At 39.3% G+C, this 24,034-nt stretch overlaps 2 protein-coding genes across 5 annotated transcripts in view; one reads left to right on the top strand and one right to left on the bottom strand.

Moving 5' to 3' along the window:
- LOC106087012 (protein sax-3) overlaps nt 1-24,034 on the bottom strand; it is a 435,183-nt gene that overhangs the window by 20,926 nt on the left and 390,223 nt on the right. Inside the window, exons 6-10 of the mRNA XM_059364263.1 lie at nt 23,427-23,558; nt 22,006-23,322; nt 16,999-17,097; nt 16,545-16,785; nt 16,176-16,336 (exon numbers count right to left, since the gene is read on the bottom strand). Of these exons, the coding sequence (XP_059220246.1) occupies nt 16,176-16,336; nt 16,545-16,785; nt 16,999-17,097; nt 22,006-23,322; nt 23,427-23,558 (1,950 nt within the window). The remainder of the gene's footprint in view (nt 1-16,175; nt 16,337-16,544; nt 16,786-16,998; nt 17,098-22,005; nt 23,323-23,426; nt 23,559-24,034) is intronic.
- On the top strand, nt 58-8,209 carry LOC131995538 (uncharacterized). Of its 4 annotated transcripts, none has more exons than XR_009397492.1 (3): nt 538-850; nt 918-1,247; nt 7,434-8,209. XR_009397492.1 is itself a non-coding variant. In XM_059364266.1 (3 exons), the coding sequence occupies exons 2-3, from the start codon at nt 1,243-1,245 to the stop codon at nt 7,822-7,824; spliced, it is 456 nt and encodes a 151-aa protein (XP_059220249.1). In that variant the 5' UTR covers nt 542-850; nt 918-1,242; the 3' UTR covers nt 7,825-8,209. The 4 variants fall into 4 exon arrangements, 3 of the variants coding, with proteins under 3 accessions (XP_059220248.1, XP_059220247.1, XP_059220249.1); XM_059364266.1 differs by having other exon boundaries at nt 542-850; nt 7,374-8,209; XM_059364265.1 differs by lacking the exons at nt 538-850; nt 918-1,247 and adding an exon at nt 58-341.

Below are 24,034 nucleotides of genomic sequence, written 5' to 3'. Positions count from 1 at the left end.
TTGTTTTGTTGAAATCATTTATATTTATTTCTATTTTACTTAAATAATGCCTGTTGAAAGTAGTTTCCCTCTGATGTTATTTTGAATTATTTGAATTGATTATCTAATTTACCTTACCTTATTTTGAATTACCATGTAATAGTTTTTAAGTCACTGTTGAAACATCCCAGTATTCCAAATTAATAGTATGGCAACAAGTTAACCATCCTCTTTGTGTGTTGTTGTATTGAGTGGAGGCCGATGCTTCTTGGTGTTGCCACGAAGAAGTCTCGATCTCCTTTTACTACAGCATCACATCCAAGTGGTTGGTTCTCTGCAGCTTTTTATCATCTACATAAAATGTAAGTTGTATCCCATACACCCCTCTAAATAAAAGACAACCATATCATCCCATTTTGAACTCAATCATCTCGGGTTTTCATTTAAAAGGCAAGTGAGGTGATTCATTCCTCAATCCCTTATTGATATTGAACATGGTCCTTCGAGCCTTTATTGAACACAGCTTAATGGTTAAATACCTCAAAAGTTCATTTTGTTAGTATCACGGAAACCCTAACTCGCTGTAACAAATGTCAAACTGTCGTTTTTTTACATGTGCCAAGACCGAAAGGAGAATTATAAGTTTTTATTAAATATTTTTCATCAGACAACGGAAAGTTAGTTCAAGATCGTGAAATCGGTGGAAAACTATTGTTCTCCATCCCACGCAACGAGAACGCGAAGAATTGCTGAAATTTTTAGTTACAAGGCCCTGACACGTGTAGGTAACGGTTCAAGGCCACCAACCTTGGAAACGGGCACATTCTGCAGGAACTGTACACTTCAGCAAAACCACAAAATTAATTAATCGGTATACGCAAATTAATTACTATTTCGGCAAAAGACCACCTTCCCCATTCTCCTTCTATTCTTTATAGATAATAAAGGCGGCGGCATCGTAACTTCCAATTACAGGAAGCCCCATCATCGCATAAAGTAATGTGAATAATATCCAATATTTCTTTTGGAAAACATACAGAACGTACATAAATACGTAGTCTTCGCCTGAACCACGTTATCTAAATGTATGTACATCCCTGTTTAAAAGAGGAGGCGACAAAATTTCGAAAGGCTTGTACAACTAAATTGTTCTCACCGACTCATTCCTCCAAGTCAATAGACAGGGACACCCAATTTCTAAACCCTTTCAACTGCACCACCTCGTCAGCAGTATATTTTCTTTGGTGATGTCCCGCTGGATTAATGATGTAAGTCCAATTCCAATTTTTAGCTAGAAAGATAAGTGAAAAAATATGAACCATCTCATTTCTTACGGCTGAACAATCCAAGTTCCCTCCGAGAAAGATACAGGCGAACGAAAACTACCATCTTTCGGTAGAATTTAGTTTCATGATAGTTTTACTACATTTGCCTACAGATTTCTGGACACACCATCAAAGCCTAACACATTTTCACCAACATTCACAATAGGCGTCATCAATTTTTTTTTTTGCATGTTTATAAGCCAATATAGGAGAAACTCAACACATTCCGATTAGACTAATAATTGTTGAATGCAAATGCCCAACACAATAACCACCTTTGAACAATCACAGATCTCCATTTATTCTAAATGGAATCTGGAATAATAAACTGGAATCATCCTTAAAGTACGCCACACTATTTCTACATTAGTGATTCACAATAACACACATTTGGTACCATATATAATTTTTCACCTTTTGCACAAGCTGGTTATTTATGTTAACTGGAGTTGTACTATGCAATAGTATTTGATTCTAATTTATAAATCTATTCTCGATTAGAACCCTTATAAAGGCCGCTAGAGACTAATTTTTGGCACACATGCTGGACGTTTTAACGGGTATGAAATTCATCTACAATAACTTGTATTGCCCCCTGCATGCGGAATCTGTTTTCTTCTAATTGCAATGTAAAGATAATATACACGCAGTATTGGTTTGAATCAGTATTTTTTGGACCCAATTGATAAACAATCCCTTTGTTTTAAGAGATAACCCCGTTTGAATTCACAATACCTGAGTTTTATATTCCTCTTTTAAGCCAAGACACAAACCATTATGGAGGATTTTACATTTTATTCCGATGATTTGGTAATATTTTGTTCGGAATTTGATAACCTTGCAAAGACTGAAATTACGGACTCAATGCTTGAGGTAAATTTGCATGACTTGAACCATCGATGGTCAGAGGTGCAAAGGTCATATAAGGAACTTCTTATCAATAAGAAGGGCGACCTTGACCAGAAGTCATTGGAAGCGGCACGAGGCAAATATAGCACATGCACGAAGTCCTTTCATAATTGTAAGGCGAATATCTTCGACTTGCAGAAAACTTTTGTTGCTTCCCCTATAAGCTCCTCCTTTATAGCGAATGACATTCCAGCTACCGATTTAGCTATAAAGGTACCTCCCTGCGACACGGAGCTGTTCTATGGAGGCTACGAAGAATGGCCAGCATTTAGAGACATGTTCTCTGCGGTATATGTCGATCACCCTAGACTACCGCCTGTTCAAAAGCTTTATCACCTCCGCCTCAAGTGTCGCGGGCAGGCAGGAGAGATTGTGAAGAAGTATAAGCTCTGCGGTGAAAATTTTTGCTTAGCATGGGAGGCTTTGCGTATGAGGTACGAAAATAAAAGGATATTAGTGGACAATCAACTTAAAATTCTTCTAAATTTACCTCCCATTACTTCCGAAAGTTGTGAGTCCCTTCAATACTTGCGAAGCACAATTAATGACTGCCTCTCTGCTCTGAAGGCGCAGAATATCTCGACAAAGGACTGGGATCCTATACTTATTTACATTTGCTCCACTAAACTTCCCCACGAAACTCTCTCCCTGTGGGAACAGTCCCTGAAATCTCACAAGGAACTTCCAGAATGGGAACAAATGGACACCTTTCTCTCACATAGGTATGAAGTGGTGGAACGTTTGAATAGCATTCAAGATGCACGACCTGCAACTAAAGAAATTCATAGGGAAAGTACTACTGTGACCAAGAATGAAGCCAGTTTCCCGTGCAAGATATGCAAACTTAACCACCCATTGAAACAATGCCCAGAATTTAAAAAGCTTGACCCACAATCTCGAAGCACATTTGTCTCCTTAAATAACATATGCATTAATTGTCTCTCTTATACTCATACTCGGAAGAACTGTCAGAGCAAATTCACATGCAACACTTGTAACAAGAACCATCATTCACTACTGCATTTTACCCGAAATGGAGCTAGTTCTAATCAAAAAAGCTATAGTCCAAAATCACCGGTTAGCGACGAATCTCAGGCCCCAGAAGAAGCCCCGGATTCTTCTTATACGCATCACAGCAATGTAACTTTGGAAACAGCTTCACACTTTACTTCTAATGCTGACAATTCTTGGAAAGGAAACACTTTGCTACCTACTGCTGTTGTCCAAATAAAGCACAATGGTGATTTGTTAAAAGCAAGAGCTTTTCTTGATCAAGGCTCTGAGCGCTCTTTTGTTTCGAAGACTCTTCAGCAGCGATTAAAGCTTGTGGTTGAGAATAAGAATTTCCAGATCCATGGAATGGGTGGTGAAATTGTGGCAAATTCTAATTCCATATGTTCGTTAACTCTGTATTCAGAGAAGCATGAGATTGAGGTGAATTTGGGAGCGATAGTTGTCCCAAGAATCACAAGGCTTTTACCTAATTTCGAGATAGCCAAGTCACAAACCAATTTTAGTGGCATAGAGGGTTTGGAACTCGCAGACCCTGATTTCTACACTCCTGGGAATGTAGACTTGCTCCTCGGCAGCGATGTGATGCCCTCTCTTCTCATAAACGGGTTACGTAAGATTTCTGAATCTCTCCTTGCTCAAGCCACAATATTCGGTTGGATTATTAGCGGGCCTATTCAGTGTCAATCTGTTTCGGCATTCTCCATTGGAATTTCTGAAATGGATGACGAAGCCATTAGTACACAACTCAGAAGATTTTGGGAGCAGGAAGAGATACCGAATAAGATTCCCTTTTCGAAAGAAGATGAGTTCTGCGAATCTCTGTATTTGAAGACCACGTATAGGAATAAGGATGGCCGATATGTGGTTAAACTTCCATTCAAACCTGGGTTTCCACGGGAGATGCCTTTGGGGTGTTCTCGTTCTAAAGCCCTCATCCAGTTTATTGGTATGGAAAATTCTTTGAAAAAAAATTCCGAGTTTGCCGAAACTTATCGAAATGTTTTGGCCGAATATTTGACACTTGGTCATATGACACCAACATCATCTCAGGAAATAATTTCCCAAGGTTCATTTCACTCATATTATATGCCTCACCATGCGGTTATGAAGCCCGACAGTCGGAGTACTAAGCTAAGGGTAGTCTTCAATGCTTCAAGGAAAAGTAACTCAGGCAACTCCTTAAATGACATCTTATTAGTTGGACCAACCCTACAACTGGACCTCATGACCCTGATCGTTAATTGGCGGCTATATCAGTACGTTTTTTGCGGTGATATAGAAAAGATGTATCGCCAGATCTTGGTCCATGATGGAGACACTCCCTTTCAACGAATCGTCTTTCGGATGAACCCATGCGATCCCATTCAAGACTTCACACTCCGAACGGTGACATTTGGTGTAAATTGTGCACCATATTTAGCCATCAGGACATTATTACAGCTTGCCAAAGACTCTGAGGATCGTTTTCCTCAGGCAGCACATATTTTAAGAAATGAGACATACGTAGACGATATTCTGACAGGCTCTCATGATTTAAATTCGGCTATAAAAGTGCTCTCTCAAATCATTACGGTATTGGAATCTGCTGGATTTCATTTGAGAAAAATATCGGCAAACACCAAAGATATACTGGAATCCGTTCCCAACGAATCACTCTTAGATTGTGACTTTCTCAAGTTCGCAGAAACAAGCGGTACTAAAACGCTTGGAATACAGTGGAACGCGCTGAAAGATTGTTTTTCATATAAAATAGAACCCATAGAAAAACAATTAGATATTACAAAAAGAAAAATACTGTCCACTGTCGCAAAAATATTTGACCCGGCGGGGTGGATTTCGCCCATTATAATCCAGTCAAAAATGCTCCTACAACATCTCTGGTTGGAAGGAACTAAGTGGGATGAAAGCGTCAAACCCAATACCCTGCTCAAGTGGAATCAATTTGTAGATAACATACAGCTAATACCCAACATACATATTCCTCGCTGGGTAAAGTTTGCCCCCCTTGTCTCTACGCAGATTCACGGTTTCTGTGACGCGTCTGAGAAGGCGTATTGCGCGGTTATCTATTTACGTGTCCAAAGAAATCAATCAACGGAATCTAATTTATTTGTGTCAAAAACCAAAGTGGCTCCGCTAGAACCCGTAAGTCTACCAAGACTGGAATTGTGTGGTGCTCTACTTCTCTCTCGGTTGGTGAAAAAAGTACTGTCTCAACTCCCGATAAATAATTATGACCTCTACTTATGGTGTGACTCATCGATTGTCCTCGGCTGGTTAGAAAAACCGCCATCATCATGGAAGACATACGTCGCTAATAGGACAGCAGAAATTATTCGAAATATTGGTAACATTTCATGGCGTCACATTCGATCAGCAGACAATCCAGCAGATGTGGGTTCTAGGGGTTGTAATACTATGGACCTCATGCAGAATTCCTTGTGGTGGAAGGGTCCAACATGGCTTATAGAGCCGCCAAACGAATGGCCAAAGTCTCTTCCTGCATATATTGACCCGCCCGAAAAGAAAAAGATAAATGTTTTCCATATGATCGAAATTGTAGATCCCTTAGAAAGATTTTCAAGGTGGGACCGCGCCATACGAGTAATTTGCTATGTACGAAGGTTTTTGCATAACTCCCACAAAGAAAACCGACAACAACACACTCAAGACTCCAAAATTATAACACATTCCGAATTCACCGAAACAAAAAACTTGCTAATTACTTTGGCCCAAAGGCAGTACTATGGCAAGGAATATCATTCACTTTTGACGTCAAAACCTATTAGCAAGAAAAGTCCTTTATATTCTCTAAATCCTTTTATTGATAAATGTGGGGTACTCAGAGCCTCAGGCAGAATCTCAAATTCAGATTTCGCCTTTAACGAACGCCATCCCATCATAGTCCCCGTAAAGTCCAAATATTGCACTTTATTAATCGAGTTTACTCACATTTTTTTGATGCACGCCGAACACAACCTAATGATAAGGACAATTCGAAGCGAATATTATGTATCGAGGCTTAGATCAGCAATAAAGAAATGCATACATCAATGCAAAACTTGCATTGCATATAAACAGCGCCTCCAAACACAGTTCATGGCAGCATTGCCTATTGAACGAAGCAAATTTTCCCCTCCGTTCACCATAACAGGTCTAGATTTCGCGGGACCATTTCCAATAAAGGTGTCTCGACTACGACAGGCTACATTTCTTAAAGGTTATGTTTGCATTTTTATTTGTCTAAGTACGAAATCCATCCATTTGGAACTCTGCTCGGACCTTTCATCTGCCTCATTTCGGGCTGCCTTTGTAAGATTTGTTGGAAGGCGAGGCCTGCCACAAAAGTTGATGTCGGATAATGGTACTAATTTTGTGGGGGCTGAGAGAGCATTTAATTTCCAATATGTCCATTTTCTCAAAGCCATATCCAAGGATATTGTTGAAAAGTACGCTACACATGGATTTCAGTGGACCTTTATTCCTCCCAATGCCCCACATATGGGGGGAATTTGGGAAGCTGGGGTGAAATCCTTTAAAATGCATTTTCGGAAAGTAACCCAGAATGCCAAATACACGTTCGAGGAATTTTGCACCCTTTTAGTACGAATCGAGGCGGTCTTAAATTCTCGACCCCTATCACCGATGACGGACGACCCTTTGGAATTATTAGCCTTGACCCCAGGTCACTTTTTACGAGGTGCTCCTATGGTTGCTATGCCGGAGGCTACTGACGAGACATTTCCTATTGTAGACAAATGGGATAAACTCAAATCTATCCAACACCAATTTGCTCGGAGGTGGAAGGATGAGTACATTAAGGAATTTCAAAGCAGATACAAGTGGCAGCGTTTGCAAAAGAATTTATCCGTAGACCAGTTCGTCCTTATTAAAGACGACTCCTTGCCTCCGTGTGAATGGCGGTTGGGTCGCATTACAAAAGTTTATCTAGGACCAGACGGTCTTGCCCGGGTAGCTGATATAAGGACTCAGCTTGGGACCATAAGGAGACCAATAGTAAAATTGTGTATTTTACCATATAATGCTCCTCAATCTTAAATATTCCTTACAATCGTTTCTGTCAAGACGTACCTATTTGAAATTATCATTATTTCATATCATCACACAAAATTTTGTCTTCCACAGGGACAGAAGAAATTCCAGAATCCATCAATGCCTAATTTGTAAAAATTATCACCCTCTTAGATATTGTAGACAGTTCTTAAAAATGGCGGTCAAAGATCGTCGTCGTGCTGTTGTTCGCCATAAGTATTGCTTAAATTGTTTGGCCCGTTCGCATAAAACAGCGCAGTGCACATCAACTAATTTATGCCAACGTTGCGAAAGGGGACACCACACCCTACTCCATGAACCAATTCAACAAAGACTACAACCAGAACGATGCCGAGCTGACAGAAGAAGAGTTCTAAAAAACAAATGCCAACGTCCAACTACACAATTGCGTCCAGCCGAGAGAGGTGGTCATAACTCAGCAAATTCTAGACTACGTTATGGTAATAACAGTAATTCAGAAAAATCTCAACGGTGCCTGGAGAAAGCTTTTCGTATATTGAACCAGCTCAAACGCGCTCTATAATTGTTGCCCTTTCCGGCCAAGGGGGGCAGGATGTTGAAAGTAGTTTCCCTCTGATGTTATTTTGAATTATTTGAATTGATTATCTAATTTACCTTACCTTATTTTGAATTACCATGTAATAGTTTTTAAGTCACTGTTGAAACATCCCAGTATTCCAAATTAATAGTATGGCAACAAGTTAACCATCCTCTTTGTGTGTTGTTGTATTGAGTGGAGGCCGATGCTTCTTGGTGTTGCCACGAAGAAGTCTCGATCTCCTTTTACTACAGCATCACATCCAAGTGGTTGGTTCTCTGCAGCTTTTTATCATCTACATAAAATGTAAGTTGTATCCCATACACCCCTCTAAATAAAAGACAACCATATCATCCCATTTTGAACTCAATCATCTCGGGTTTTCATTTAAAAGGCAAGTGAGGTGATTCATTCCTCAATAAACTTGAAGCTTTTATTTTATTTGAAATAAAATAAAAAATATAAATAGTGAATTTGGAGTAATTTTCAAACAAAACGAAAAATATACTACATCTCCGTAGTATGAATTTGCCATGTGCAAAGTTTCTCCACATTAATGACACAAATCCCAGCTCATTTACTCCCAAATAGCTAAAATCCCTTATTGATATTGAACAATGCCGGTTTCACATAGTAGGGATAACTCCGTTGTCCGTGACTCTGGTCAAGCTAATGGGGAACGTGCGATTGATTTGGAAAGCACTGATTCTAATCGTATGGGTAGGACAAGGTCGGAAACCAGACGACTTCAAAGACGAAGTCTGAGCCTGACGAGGCAAGTTGATAATTCGGTGCAGTCAGAGTTATCGCAACCGATGGGTGAGAGTCGAATTCGTGATGTAGTGTCGTCATCGATCAATGAGTTTCGAAATGAAATTACATCAATTATTGCGAGTCAGTTAAGTGCGGCATTAGGCGGCTTGAATTTGAATGGTAATTCGGATTCAAACCAATCTACCATTAGAAGAGAACAATTGCCCATGAGAAATGAGAATCCTATGGAAGCAATGCCCACTTCACAGGACAGTTCTGAAAAAGTCCTGAACATTATTCGTAATTGGAGACTGTCGTTTTCAGGAAGTAAAGATGGAATAGCGGTTGAGGAGTTTGTGTACAGAGTGGAAACTATGACAGACAACACACTTAGGGGAAATTTCACCCTATTGTGTAAATACGTACATCTTTTGTTTGACGGAAATGCCTTGGAGTGGTTTTGGCGTTACCATAAGAAGAATCGCAGTTTGAATTGGTTTGAGCTGTGCGGTGCCCTTAAAAGGCAGTATAAAGAGTTTTATAATGATTACGATATTAAGGACGAAATTAGGCGTAGACGACAAAGACCGAGGGAGACATTTGACGAGTTCTGTGACGCAATTATGGTCTTGTGTGACAAACTATCAGCACCTCTTTCCGATGAGGAGATTTGTGGGACTATGTTGCGTAATTTGCGACCAGAATTGAGACATGAACTCCTTCATATAGATATTACTCATGTATCGGAGCTCAGAAAGGCAGCACGAAAACATGAGAAATTCATGGATGATATACAGTGGTCAAATAAGAATCGTAGTGTCGGGAACAAGTCATATTTAAATGAGTTAGATGAATATGAGGAAGGATCTGAGACTGATTTGTGTGAAGTTAGCAGATCTATGGTATGCTGGAACTGCGATGAGCAAGGACACGGCTACAAAGAATGCATAAAGGAGAAAACGACGTTCTGCTATGGCTGTGGTAAGAAGAACACATACAAACCAAGTTGTCCAGAATGTCAGAGCTCGGGAAACTCCTTGCGGGATGTCCCTCGTCCGAAGAGAGGACATCCATTGAACCACATGAAGAAATAAAGAAAGACATAAAATTTGCTGCTGAAGACAAATCTACTAATTTATTCTCTGCAGCCACATCCTCTAATACCCGAATAAGACGTAATACAGATAGAATGAGGAATTTTTGGAATAAGTTGAAGGTTTTCAGAAAGTATGTAGTATCGGCTATAACCAACAAGGATAACGACACAAGACCTTACATTCATTTGACAGTAGATGGTAAGCTACATTTTGCATTAATGGACAGTGGCGCAAACAAAAGTGTCATAGGTGGTCAGTTTGCCGAGGAAATTCAAAGAAATGACAATTTTACAAGCTGCAAGGGATCCGTTAAAACTGCTGACGGTGAAAGACAAAAGATTGCAGGCACTATTGCGTTGAAATTTCTTTTCCAAGGGAAGCTATGTGAGTTTGAGTTTTTGGTCATACCGTCCATAAGGCAGGATATAATATGCGGTATTGATTTCTGGAATAAATTTGGAATCGGAATCTCGGTGAGGAATGAGGTCAGTGAGATCAGCTCAGTGGACATTGAGTCGGAGAAAATCGATCTTACGAATGACCAACTAAAACGTTTGGAATCAATTGTCGATACTTTTCCGAATTCTGAGAGAGATGGTTTGGGATGTACAACTTTAGTTGAACATTTGATTGATACTGGTGATGCGCGTCCCATCAACCAGAGATACTACCCAATATCCCCGGCGAGAGAGAAAATATTATGCGAGGAGATTGATCGCATGATTTCTCTAGGTGTGATTGAGGAGTGCCCCGCATCCCCGTGGTCCTCTCCTGGAGTACTATTAATTAAACCAGGCAAAGTTCGGTTCTGCGTGGACAGTCGGAAGTTGAATTCAGTTACAATCAAAGATGCATATCCCATCCCGAATATAGATGGTATTATTTCTCGACTACCACCAGTGCGATGTATTTCAAAGGTTGACTTAAAAGATGCATTTTGGCAGATTAAGCTCTCCGAATCATCTAAGCCGAAAACTGCCTTCACTATTCCCAATAGGCCAGTGTACCAATTCACAAGGATGCCCTTCGGATTGTGCAATGCGCCACAAACAATATGTAGATTAATGGATATGGTAATCCCATACCATATGAAGAGCCACGTCTTTGTCTATCTAGACGATTTACTTATCGTTTCTGAAAATTTCGACGAACATTTACAACACTTGCAGGAGGTTGCAGCCCAATTCCGTAAGGCTGGATTGACGATAAATGTGAAGAAAAGTTGCTTCGCAATAAAGAGAGTCAGATATTTGGGCTATATTGTCGGAGATGGAAGCCTTAGCGTGGACCCTGACAAGGTAAAAGCAATAGCTGAGTTTCCTGCACCAAAATCAGTCAGGAATCTTCGTCAGTTTCTTGGAATGATAGGATGGTATCGACGTTTTGTGGAAGATTTTTCAACCCATTCTCACCCATTGACTGAGCTATTGTCAAAGAAACGTTGTTTTAAATGGACTGCAGAGGCTCAACAATCTTTTGAGTTATTGAAGTCAAGGCTATGTTCTGCTCCAATTTTAGCTCATGCAGATTTTAATAAACCTTTTATACTCCAGTGTGATGCGAGTTCTGTAGGTGTGGGCGCGGTTCTAGCTCAAGTTGACGATGAGGGTAATGAGCGACCCATTTCTTTTATGTCCCAGAAGCTAAATAAGGCTCAAAGGAATTACACCACAACAGAGCTGGAGTGTCTTGCAGTGGTGCTGGCAGTAAAAAAGTATCGTCCTTATATTGAAGGACATAGCTTTAAAGTGGTCACTGACCATGCAAGCTTAAAATGGCTAATGCAGCAAACAGATTTGTCCGGAAGATTAGCACGGTGGGCCCTTAAACTACAAGGCTTCGATTTTGTAATAGAGCATCGGAGAGGAAAAGACAATATAGTCCCCGATGCATTATCCCGCAGTTTTGAAACTGTCATTGAAGAGGTGGATATAGAAGTTCTCCCGTCAATAGATCTTAACTCACCGCATTTTGACAGTCCAGATTATGCAAAATGGAGGTCGGATATTTTGGATACTGAATTTCCCGATTTCAGAGTTGTTGGGAAAATCATCTACAAGCGGACTGAGTTTTCTACAGGTGGCACTGATGATGAAAGTCTTTGGAAGATAGTTGTTCCAATGGAATTAAGACACGATGTTATCTATGCGGCTCATAATCAGCCAACCTCGTCACATGGAGGAATTGCAAAAACCACAGAACGCATTCGACGATACTTCTTTTGGCCACGTTTAGTGACCGATGTTAAGGACTATATAAATAGTTGTGAACTATGTAAAACGTCGAAAGTTCCTTCAACAATTTTACGACCACCAATGGGCCAAATGGTCAAGACGGATCGTGCATTTCAACGTTTGTATATAGATTTAATAGGTCCTTTTCCTCGGACTAAGAAAGGCCACATCGGTATTTTAATTATATTGGACCATTTCTCAAAGTACACTTTCCTTAAACCTTTGAAAAAATTTGTGTCTAGGAATATTATAGATTATCTGACAGATGACATTTTTAAGGAGTATGGTGTTCCGGAGATAGTCGTAACCGACAATGGTTCGCAATTCACAAGCAAAGAGTTCAAGGCGATGCTAAGCAAACATGGAATTGAACAACAACTCACGGCAGTGTACAGTCCTCAATCAAGCGCGAGTGAACGGGTAAACCGGTCAGTGAATGAGGCTCTCCGATCATTCGTGCGAGAGGATCAGTCAAAATGGGACTTATTTTTGCCAAGTGTCAATTGCGCTTTGAGAAACAGCGTTCATCAGAGTATTGGAACTTCACCATACCAAATAATTTTTGGACAGAAAATGATAACACATGGGAAAGACTATGAGGTTTTGCGAAAATTAAAACTTTTGGAGGAGAATGATTCCGAGTTATCTAGACTAGACAAATTTTCGTTGTTGCGTGATTCGATTCAGACAAAGATCAAGGAAGCATATGAGAGAAATCAGAGAGTATACAATTTGCGTTCACGGAGGAGAGACCTCAAAATTGGGCAACACGTATATAGAAGAAATTTTGAAAAAAGTTCTTTGTTGAGAAAATTTAACTCAAAGTTAGCTCCTAGTGGGATCAAGGCCGAAGTATTGAGGAGGAAAGGGAATGCATATTATGAACTAAGGGATTTAGAAACAGGGAAAACAAGTACTTATCATCTAAAGGATATTTGGGAATAGTAAAAGTTTTTTTTTTTTTTTTTTTTTTTTTTTTTGTAAGTTGGGGATAATTTTGTGATGTACATTTGGTTTATAGTTTTGGAACTTTGAATTTCAAAATTACTGAAAATTGTAGTAGGCTCAAAATTTTAATTTTTTTTTTTTCTTTGGAAGAAATGTCAGACTGAATTCAATTTCATTTTTGGTGTACATAATTTTTCATTTCAATTCAAATTTCATACTGTTCGGTCGTAATAATAAGAAAATTTTCTCAAATATAAAATTAAACGGAGAAAAGAAGAACTTAGGATAATTTTGCAAGAATAGGTAAGGAAATAATTTCAATTTGTTTTTTTTTGCAAGATGATAAGTAAGATGTTATTCTAGGCATTTATACTTCGGGATTTCAGAAAGAAAATTAGCAAAGAATTGGTTCCCGGAAACTTATGCTAGTGATTGGAATTTTAAATCGCAATCCAACTCATAAGGACGCATAGCCCCATTATAGGCATATTTGGGGGCACATTTGGAGTCCAGCATTTTGTCAATTGGATTGTTGAAGATTACAAATTTTTTTTTTTTTGAAAATATTTCTGTTTCTCCCTACAAGCAACCAGGACTGACATATAGTTCTGGTATCCATAAGGATACCAGAACACTACCCGGATTTTACGATTCCAACAATGAATGGAACGTTTTTGGAACATTTTAACCAAAATTAACATTTTGAAGGAAAATTGACAAGAAAAACAGTGAAAAAAGTCAAATTTAAATATAATGTCAAAACAAGTCTTAATGGAGCGTTAACAGGAATTACATCAATGAAATAGATTAAGCTTTCACCCTAATTTAATATACATAGACACCTTAACTTAATTATCTACGAGCATCTCAAAAGTTTAACCCTCTTTTGCCATATCTAACTACCATGTCAACAACGATCGTCAACTGGCCAGATGACAACGTGGGACAATTGCGGTAAGTCTTTGATTATTTTCTCTTCCATTTATTAAATCTTTGGAATGCTCGGAATATTAAAACAAAATACTCATTTTATCTACATAACATTTCAATAAGATTTTTTTTTTTAATTTAACGTCATAACATTTCAATTAGGAATTAGAAATAAGTTCAGAATAATAACACATTTACATTAATAATTTATATTCCGTTTTATTTTTCATTACACCCTATTACACATTTTATTTTACATTTATTGTCATTGAATCACTACATTTTAATTAATCTCTTCCACTCAACCAATTTTATGAATTTTTATTAATTTCTATAATATATATTATAATGTTTTTGTAAACGCCGTTTTTCAATCACGAAAGGTTCGGTACTCTTGCTAAAGGATACTCTTGAGGGCAGTTAGGTATTCAGATACTTTTCTGCACGGCAGGGTGGGTGTAGGATACTATGTGACCAATTGACATCTTTGGTCACGCCTTCTTATTAACGTCATTCTCCTACGACTTCTATACTTTTCCTTTCCATCTGTCTATTATCATAAGAGCTACCTAAATTTTCTTTATGTAATTGCATCCATGCCTATTTCTGTTGGAGAAAGAACGCCCCCCAAGACTGAGCACGGCTGGGGCCAGTAGGTAGCCAGTTCCAAGGTGAATAGGGCCATTATATGGTAGATCGTTACACATACTGAGCATCTTTCTCTTTGACACCATGTCTGAAATCCCACGTGATCTGTCAAATACTAATGCATGAAAATCCTAACCTCAAAAAAATCACCCTTTACTTCCTATTGGGGTGGTGTTGTGGGGGTAGGGTGGCCCCATAGACACTTTTCCCGAATATTGATATCAGATTCGTACTTTACTCCCAAAGTCCTTTTATTTGAGCCCCATATTGCCATGGTCGTAAATTTGTTTTCTTTGGGGGACGTTCTCGGGAATAGACGTCCCCTCAAACACTTGGTCCCACATCTGATATCAGATTCGTATTCTACACTCAAATACTTTTTATTTAATCCCCATATTGCCATGGTCAGTAAATAAGTCCTAACCTCAAAAAAATCACCCTTTAGTTGCTGACTATTGCAATATGAGGCTCAAATCAGAGGGTTTTTAGAGAAGAACACGAATCCAACATATATTTTCAAGGCCAACTGGACATATTTGCTGACTTTTGCAATAAGGAGTTTAAATGAGATTAGAAAACGAATTTGATAACCAATTTTGAGACCAATGGCAATATGGGGTTCAAATAAATCATATATAGATATATGAGAATAGAACGTGCTGTATTCTGATATAATTTTCGGGCTTAGTGTTTGAGGGACCATCCCAATCCCCAAAGCACCCCTGAATTGGGCATATTTACCGACCATGTCAATGTGGAGCTTAAATGAAAGGTATTGGGGGATAGAGCAAGAATTGATACCCACATTCGGGACCAATTTTCTGGGGGTAAACCCCTTCCTAAAATACCCCAAAAACAGCAATTATTTAGTGACTATCGCAATATAGGGCTCAAGTCAAGGTATTTGGGAGTAGAATACGAATTTTATATCCAAATGTGGGACCATGTATTTAGAGTATCACCCCTTCCCCAAAACACCTACCAAAGGGTAAAAATTTTTCGACCATGCCAATATATGTCTCAAATGAAAGGCATTTGAGATTAGAAAACGAATTTGATAACCAATTTTGGGGCCATGTGTTGTGGGGACGCCTCATCGTGTAAACTCCCCTTAAACCAATGGCAATATGGGGTTTAAATAATTGGTATTTGAGAGAAGAGCACGATGCTGATATTTTTTCAGGGCCAAGTGTCTGGGAGACAACCTCTCCCCCGAAAACACCACAAAATCAGACATCATGAGAATATCGGGCTGAAATGAAGTATTTTAAGAATGGAGTACACCTTACATCCAAACTTAAATTCGTAGACCAATAAAGATCATATGGGATTCAGGAACTTATATTGTTAAACTGTTAGTCAAGTTAGCATTGTATTTCACTAAAAGATCTTTAATTGTCGAAAACTAGTATTTCATGGATACTTTTGTACCATATAAAGTAACAGAAGGCGCAGCGGAGCGGGCCCGGGTCAGCTATACTTCATAAAAGGTCTGTCAAAATATAGTATCTTTACCTATGTATATGGCAAGAGTTGCCTCTTTGCCATATTTATTTGTATCTAGTTTCCTGTCTATTGCTCTCTGGATTTCTTTTGTTCTAGACTGACAGATTCCTCCCTGAGTAGATAATATCTTGTACTGCAACTAATAGCTCACCCTTGAATTTACAGCAATTTTTTCACTCTTTATTTGTTATAAATATTTTAAACATTGTTTTTAACTTACCATGTAAACTCCCCAACGATGTTTGTTTGATGAACTGATATCGTTTAAATAACACCAATGCACCAAATAGAAAAACTATAATAGCGATTATGGAGCCCAGTAAAACGATAAACCACGTCTGCGTTAAAAAATCATCGGCAATATCACGATTGATGGGATACCTGATGAAGAGTAGGATGATGGAAAAGAAAAAAAAAACAAAAGGACGTTTCAGGATAAACATTTCGAAAACGGAAAATGTACAACGAGCCATTAATAATCAACACTCGTACAAGCAGCATTGAAAGTCAGACAACATTGTGCACACACACACACACACATTCTAAAAGGTTGTTGGGCCTTTGCCCTCCTCCTTTATATTATGCTCACCTTGTATAGCCAGTATCCAATGATTGTGTTCTCGGATCCATACGCAGCACGGCTGGTTTGCTGAATGGACCCACACCCACTCGAGTTGCGGCTGCCACGGCAATGTAATAGGTAACACCTGTGGTGAGATTGGCCAGCAGCAGTGTTGGAGAGCTGGCATCAATTGTCATATTTTTATAGATGCGCGTTGTATTGTGACCATCGAGTCCTTTCACAATCACATTGTAGTTGGTGAGGATGCCTGTTAACCAAAATCACAGAACAAAAAGGGAAGAGAAGAAAAGAGGAGAGAACCATGATGGTGATGATGATGATTAAGTAGGGCTCTTTTGTTTTGTTGTTGTCACTTTGGCATTCACTTTTGTTCGAATTAAAAAGCGCTGGCAGGGCAGGGCAGGGCAGGTTAGGGAAGGGGAAAGGTGGAAGTGCGTGATATTTCATCTTTAATCCTTACCATTACGTGTCTTGTTGGGATATGGTGGCTGCCATTTCAAAAAGACCGAAGTGCGATTGAATTGTATGGCCTCCATGCCATGCGGTGGCGTTTCGGGAACTGCAATGAAAAACGGCATAATAAATGAAATTGCAAATGCTACCAAAAAAAAAAAAAAAAAACAACAAAGTGCAAATAAATTGAATGAAATGTAATCTTTGATTAACAATGGCCAGTAACGTAACATACAATCAAAGTGAGCAAAATTTTAACAAAGTTAAAAAAAAGCAAATAAAGATTCACTCTCGTTGAAAGTGAATACAATCAAGCTAATATTTTTTTTCTTTACATGTTAGTAGCAAGTGAAATATTTTCTTTGTAGAGTCTAACAAGGACTACATAAAACCCTATGCTACTTTATCACTGGTATTAAAGCTACGAGGGTTGCTATTTATATTTTAAATCTTAGTAATACTAAAAAACGTTTTTTTTTCGACAATACCTTTTATTCTGTAAATATAAAATACTAGCCGAAACGGGCCCGCTCCGCTGCGCCTTCTTTAAATCTCTTCCATCTTTTTAGGGTGGGGACACTTCGCCCTGAATGCCTGATATCGAATTTGTGCCATTGTAGCCTATGACGCTGAACGCGTTCAAATCTTGGCGAGAACATCGGACAAAGCGGTGTTCATCCCCTCTTAATGTTGGCGACATTTGCGAAGTACAATGCCATGCATGGTCATTTAAAAAATGTTCCCCAAAGATGTGTCGCACTGCGGGATGCCGTTCGAACTCAGCTATAAAAAAGGTCCCTTATCATTGAGTTCAAACTTGAATCGGAAAGCACTCATTGATGTGTGGGAATTGGCCCCTTCTCGATTCCTGCAGGTAATGTTCTTCGTTAGGGTAATGTTCTCTGGTCCCGCTGGGTACTTGGACCCAAATTTTAATACAATATTCGTTTTCTGGCCTCTAATACCTTTCGTTTGATGCCTTTATTGTGCCCATCGGACCACTTTCGGATATGGGTGGCGTTTTTGAGGTAAGGGGGAGGGTTCGCCTCCATCCGATATCTAAAAATTGTATAGCCTATGTTTCCTTCCAGACAAACGTACACAATCTATGAAAATTTTAAGAAAATCGGTTCAGCCAAGTATCATATAGTCATAATGGATCTAATGGCGTTTTTGAGGGGTGGCGTGACCCTCTATACTTCGATCTGATTTTGTATGCCAGATTTGAAATCTACTCCGGAATTCCTTCATTTGAGCCCCATATTGAGCCCCATATGTCTGTTTGGGGGACTTTTAGGGCTGGGGCGCCCCGATGGCTACTTAGACTCAAATTTTAATACCATATTCGTATTATGCTCTCCAATACCATTCATTTGAAACCTATATTGTCCCGATCGGTCCAATTTTGATTTTGGGTTGTGTTTTTGGCATAAGGGAAGGGTCTGTCTCCCTTCAGATACCGAAAAATTATTCGAAAAAATTTCGAGAAAATCGGTTCTGCCGTTTTTCCGTCTATACGGAACAAACAAACCGAGTCCAATATATCCGTGATTGGTTTTTGTGGAGGTGGGATGACCTTCTATACTTCCGCATGAATTTGTATGCCAGATTCGTTATCTACTCCCGCATACTTTTCATTTAATACCCATATTGTCTTTATCGGTCAACTTTTGAGTTTGGGTGGTGTTTTTTTTGGGTAACGGTGAAGGGTCAGCCCCCTTCCGATATTAATAAATTATAAAACCTATTCCTAGTTCCTGACCATATTCGTAATCTACTCCCGAATACCTTTAATTTGAGTCCCATATTATGATGAAAGTCAAATAAACCTATTTTAAGATATGCGCTTTGATATATACGAGTACTCCAAAGAACTTGAACCAGAAGTCTACCCGATCACCATATTGTATTTAGTTCTGACTTCAAAAACCACACTCGGCTTTTGTAGATCTCTCAGTAAGTCTGTCGAAATGTTGAAAATTCAAATGTTTTGGATGCCAGGCAACAGGGATATATCAAGAAATTATGAAACAGGCGAGATTGGAAAACTATGGACTACCTTACAACTGAAAGGAGAACGGAAGTCTGAGGCATATCCCGAGAAAATACCTATAGCCAATTTTTCGAAATAAGATGCGAAGAGTAACGTATGACAAGTAGTCAAATATTGGGGGCTATAAAGGCTGCAAGCTAATGCGGCCTAATTTAAACATAACGGGGTAAAACGCTTTGATGGCTTACTCATTGAGTCCATCATGACTGAGAGAATGAGAATGAGTTCAATATCTTTGTTCTTTGAAGTCATGTCTATATTAACGGATACGTTCATTCGGAAGATGATTGGGTTTTAAGCTGGTTTTACGGTAGGAACTAAAGGACTTGGAGGGCACCGTTTCGCAAAGGTTACTATTTCCGCCAATGGCAATGAACGCCTGGGTTCGAATCCTGGCGAGAACATCATAACCACAACTTTCAGCGGTGGTTATCCCATACTAATGCCGGCGACATTAGTGAGTTACCGTACCATCTGATATGGCAGCCCTGTAAAAACTTCTCCACAAAGAGGGCTCGCACTGCGGTACGCCGTTCGAACTTGGCTATAAAAAGAAGACCTCATATCATAGAGCTTAAACTTGAATCGAACAGCACTCAGTGGTTTGTAAGATGCTTGCCACTGTTCCTTAATGGAATGTTCATGGGCAAATTTGCACTAAACGATTTCATCCTTGTTTTGTTCATCATATATCTGTCAATACGCAGTCAATACTTTATGGATTTACATTAGAATGAAGAATACATAAACAAGTAAAAGCGTGCCAAGTTCGGCCGGGCCGAATCTTATATACCCTCCACCATGGATCGCATTTGTCGAGTTCTTTTCCCGGTAACTCTTTTAAGGCAAACATATGATAAAAGGAAAGAATTGCTATAATATTGGAGCTATAATATCAAGTTATCATTCGGTTAACACCATAATTGAACTGAATGTTGGAGTAGAAGTCGTAAAATTTCAGCCAATTTGAATAAAAATTGCACCCTTTAGGGGCTCAAGAAGTAAAATAGGGAGATCAGTTTATATGGGAGCTGTATCAGGCTATAGACCAATTCAGACCATAATTGACATGTGCCTTAAAGGTCATGAGAGAATTCGTTGTACAAAATTTTAGCCAAATCGGATAATAATTGCGCTCTTTAGAGGCTCAGGAAATCAAGAACCCAGAACGGTTTATATGGCAGCTATATAAGGTTAAGGATCAATTTGAACCATATTTGACACAGTTGTTAGGAGTCATAACAAAACATCCTATGCACAATATCAGCCAAATTGGATAAGAATTGCACCCTGTAGTGCCTCAAGAAGTCAAGATTCAAGATCGGTTTATATGGCAGCTATATCAAGTTATGAACCGATTTAGACCATACTTAGCACGGTTGTTGAAAGTCATATCGAACCACGTTGTGCAAAATTGCAGCCAAATCGGATGGGAATTGCGCCTTCTAGAGGCTAAAAAATTCAAGAACCCAGATCGGTTTATATGCCAGCTATATCAGGTTATAGACCAATTAAAACCATATTTGGCATAGTTGTTGGAGGTCATAACACAACAATTCTTGCAAAATTTCAGCCAAATCGGATAAAAATTGCGCTCTCTAGTGGCTCAAGAAGTCAAGATTCAAGATCGGTTTATATGGCAGCTATATCAGGTTATGAACCGTTTTCAACCATACTTAGCATGGTTATTGGAAGTCATCACAAAGCACCTCATGAAAAATTTCAGACAATTCGGATGAGAATTGCGCCCTCTAGAGGCTGAAGAAGTCAAGAACCCAGATCGGTTTATATGCCAGCTATATCAGGTTATAGACCAATTAAAACCACATTTGGCACAGTTGTTGGAGGTCATAACACAACAATTCTTGCAAAATTTCAGCCAAATCGGATAAAAATTGCGCTCTCTAGTGGCTCAAGAAGTCAAGATTCAAGATCGGTTTATATGACAGCTATATCAGGTTATGAACCGATTTAAACCATACTTACCACAGTTGTTGGATATCATAACAAAACACGTCGTGAAAATTTCGTTGCAATCGGATAAGAATTGCGCTCTATAGTGGCTCAAGAAGCCAAGATTCAAGATCGGTTTATATAGCAGCTATATCAGGTTATGGATCGATTTCAACCATACTTAGCATTGTTATTGGAAATCACAACAAAGCACCTCATGAAAAATTTCAGCCAAATCGGATAGGAATTGCGCCCTCTAGAGGCTGAAAAAGTCAAGACCCCAGATCGGTTTATATGACAGCTATATCAGGTTATGGACCGATTTGAACCACACCTAACACAGTTATTGGAAATCATAACAGAACACCTCACACAAAATTTCAGCCAAATCGGATAAGAATAGCGCCCTTTAGTGACTCCAGAAGTCAAGATCTGCGATCGGTTTATATGGCAGCTATACCAAAACATAAACCGGTATGATCCATTTACAATCCCAACCGACCTACGCTAATAAGAAGTAATCGTGCAAAATTTCAGGCGGCCAGCTTTATTTCTTCGAAAGTTAGCATGCTTTTGACAGACGGACAGACATGGCTAGATCTTAGACGAATATTTCGAGTAGTTACAAACAGAATGACGAAATTAGTACACCATCATCCTTAGGTGGAGGGTACGGCAACACCATGATTTCGTTATACTATAATATTTATTGTTATTTAAGGCAATATTATTATTATTTGCATATATTTATAAGCCAACTATTTATTTAACTACTTTTAAATTCAAGCAGGATGTTATTCTAAGCAATGAGAGGCAAGTACATCAACATACACTAGTAATCTCTCTTTACTGGGTTAAATGCAATTTTGCTATGTTTTTTTTTCCAAAGTACATGTACTTCATACATAGAAGTATCTCATCATCATCATCATCCTTCATCACTTGCCTTACAAAACACACATGCACACACACACACACATACACACACGCGTATACTCCATTACTTACCATCCTCCATGGTTGTGCAATGCTTTGAATTTGATGGCTTTCCTATGACGCTCTTGTAAAATGGCACAAGAAAAAACTCATACTTGCTAGCTTTGGCCAGGCCATTTACGGTGCAAGAACTTGCCCCATTGCCAGCATTCAGTACAGTCATCATTTTATATTCGGCCGAATGTAGTTCTCGCGCATAGATGTAAAAGCCCTCAATATATTGGCCGCTATCGATGTCCCAGGCCAAACGGACACTTGTCGAGTCGGAGGCATTGGCCTCAAGTAATTCAACGACATCGTTGGTTTGCAACAAAGTTTCCACTTCAGCGAACATAAGGTCCTCGTTGGTGCCACCACTGCCCCCAGCCCCCCGATGGCCACCCCTCGAGATGAGTTGGCCGGCCGTAATGGGATCGGAGATGGGCGAGGGTGGCGAAAACCCCAAGGCATTCTCGGCTCTCACAATAAACATGTACGCTGCTCCATTTGTCAATCCGTCAACTGTGAAAATAGGTTCAATCAGGCGTGAGGCAATGGGTATCCAGGTTTTACTCTTATTCGTCGAATACATCTCCACCGAATAGCCCAACAGAGGCGATGCTCCTGGCTTATCACTTGTTGGCCAGACGATAGTCAATGCCTCCGCACTGGCATTAAGTATTTTGGGTTGACCGGGCGCTGAGGGGCACTTGCTCTGTTCGGGGGCACGATAGAATTTTATGTTGGGATTTGTAGGCACTTCAATGCGCAGGAAGCCGCTCCATGTACTCTTGCCTGTGCGGCTGCTGGCCACACATGTGTACAGGCCCTGATCCTGCTGCCTATCCAAATCGGAAATTATTAAATCACCAGCTGTGGTCAAATTAACTTTTGCCGTTGGATGGACAGGTATGCCGTCACGATACCACGATATGGTGGGATTGGGCAGACCAATTGCTTTGCAGTGCAACGTGGCCAGACTTTTGACAGGCAGTGTTTGATTGACTGGTCCCATTATGATGATAGGTGGCGGTCTGTCCTCCTGCGAGTCGAGAGTTAATTGTGCCCTTGTGGTTATGGTGGCCACTTCATTCATGGCATTGCAGACAATCACCAAGTCCTTGTCACTGCGTTGGAATTTGGTAAGTGTAAGTATGGAGTGGCCCTCTTCGGTATTAATGGATTGGAAGCGATCTAGTGGTGGGGCTCCAGGAAAAATGATGGTTCTATTGTTTTTAATGGTCCAAAAGATAGTGGGACGGGGATTACCAGAAGCACGACATTCAAATGAAGTATCGGCACCCAGTTCTACAGATTTACTAGTGGGACGTTGCAAGAATTTGGGAGGAGCTACAAAAAGATTTAAAGTTAATTTGGTGATTATACTAGACATCTAGCGATATTGTTTTGGTTTACTTGTATGGGTTTAATGAAATGATAAGGGCTTTACTTACCATACACCGTTAAAGTGCCCATGGCGGAAATTGCTCCAACAACATTGTCTGCCTCACAGCTGTATTCACCCTCATCGGCCACAGTGACACGTTCCAGACGCAAACTGCGGTCCTCTAAAACACTAACACGATCTAAAAAGGCAAAAAAAATTTGAAAAATTTAGATTTTACTAATAAAGCAATACAAAATAATGTAAAGTTTGGGTAATGGATGGTCCTACGTATCTCAATTTGATGCATATTTATTGACTATATGCGTTTAAAGGTATGAAACCAAAAAATTTTTAACTGTTGAAGCATTTCACTTTTATAGTTTGAAACAAAATAAGTAAAAACGTGTAAAAACTTTGGATACCCACCACCATGGGTATATTAATCATCCTATTGGGTTGCCCAAAAAGTAATTGCGGATTTTTTAAAAGTAAGTAAATGCATTTTTAATAAAGCTTAGAATGAACTTTAATCAAATATACTTTTTTTACACTTTTTTTCAACGCCGACTATATGAAAAATACGCAATTACTTTTTGGGCAACCCAATATTTTATTATAACTCCACTACCATAACCATAGTTACAAGGGTTGCCTTTTATATTTCGGGATTAGAGA

The sequence above is a fragment of the Stomoxys calcitrans genome, chromosome 3, assembly GCF_963082655.1.
Source record: "Stomoxys calcitrans chromosome 3, idStoCalc2.1, whole genome shotgun sequence".
NCBI classification, from domain to species: Eukaryota; Metazoa; Arthropoda; class Insecta; order Diptera; family Muscidae; genus Stomoxys; species Stomoxys calcitrans.
The sequence above is the reverse complement of the archived record's forward strand: the minus strand, read 5'-3'. Positions and strand labels throughout refer to the sequence as shown.

What these genes read in the sequence shown, in the direction of transcription:
- LOC131995538 (XM_059364264.1), top strand. Translation starts at nt 241, where the DNA reads ATGCTTCTTGGTGTTGCCACGAAGAAGTCTCGATCTCCTTTTACTACA. An exon ending in TTTTATCATCTACATAAAAT is followed by an intron (nt 342 to 7,373) that starts GTAAGTTGTATC and finishes TGTCTTCCACAG; the next exon opens with GGACAGAAGAAATTCCAGAA.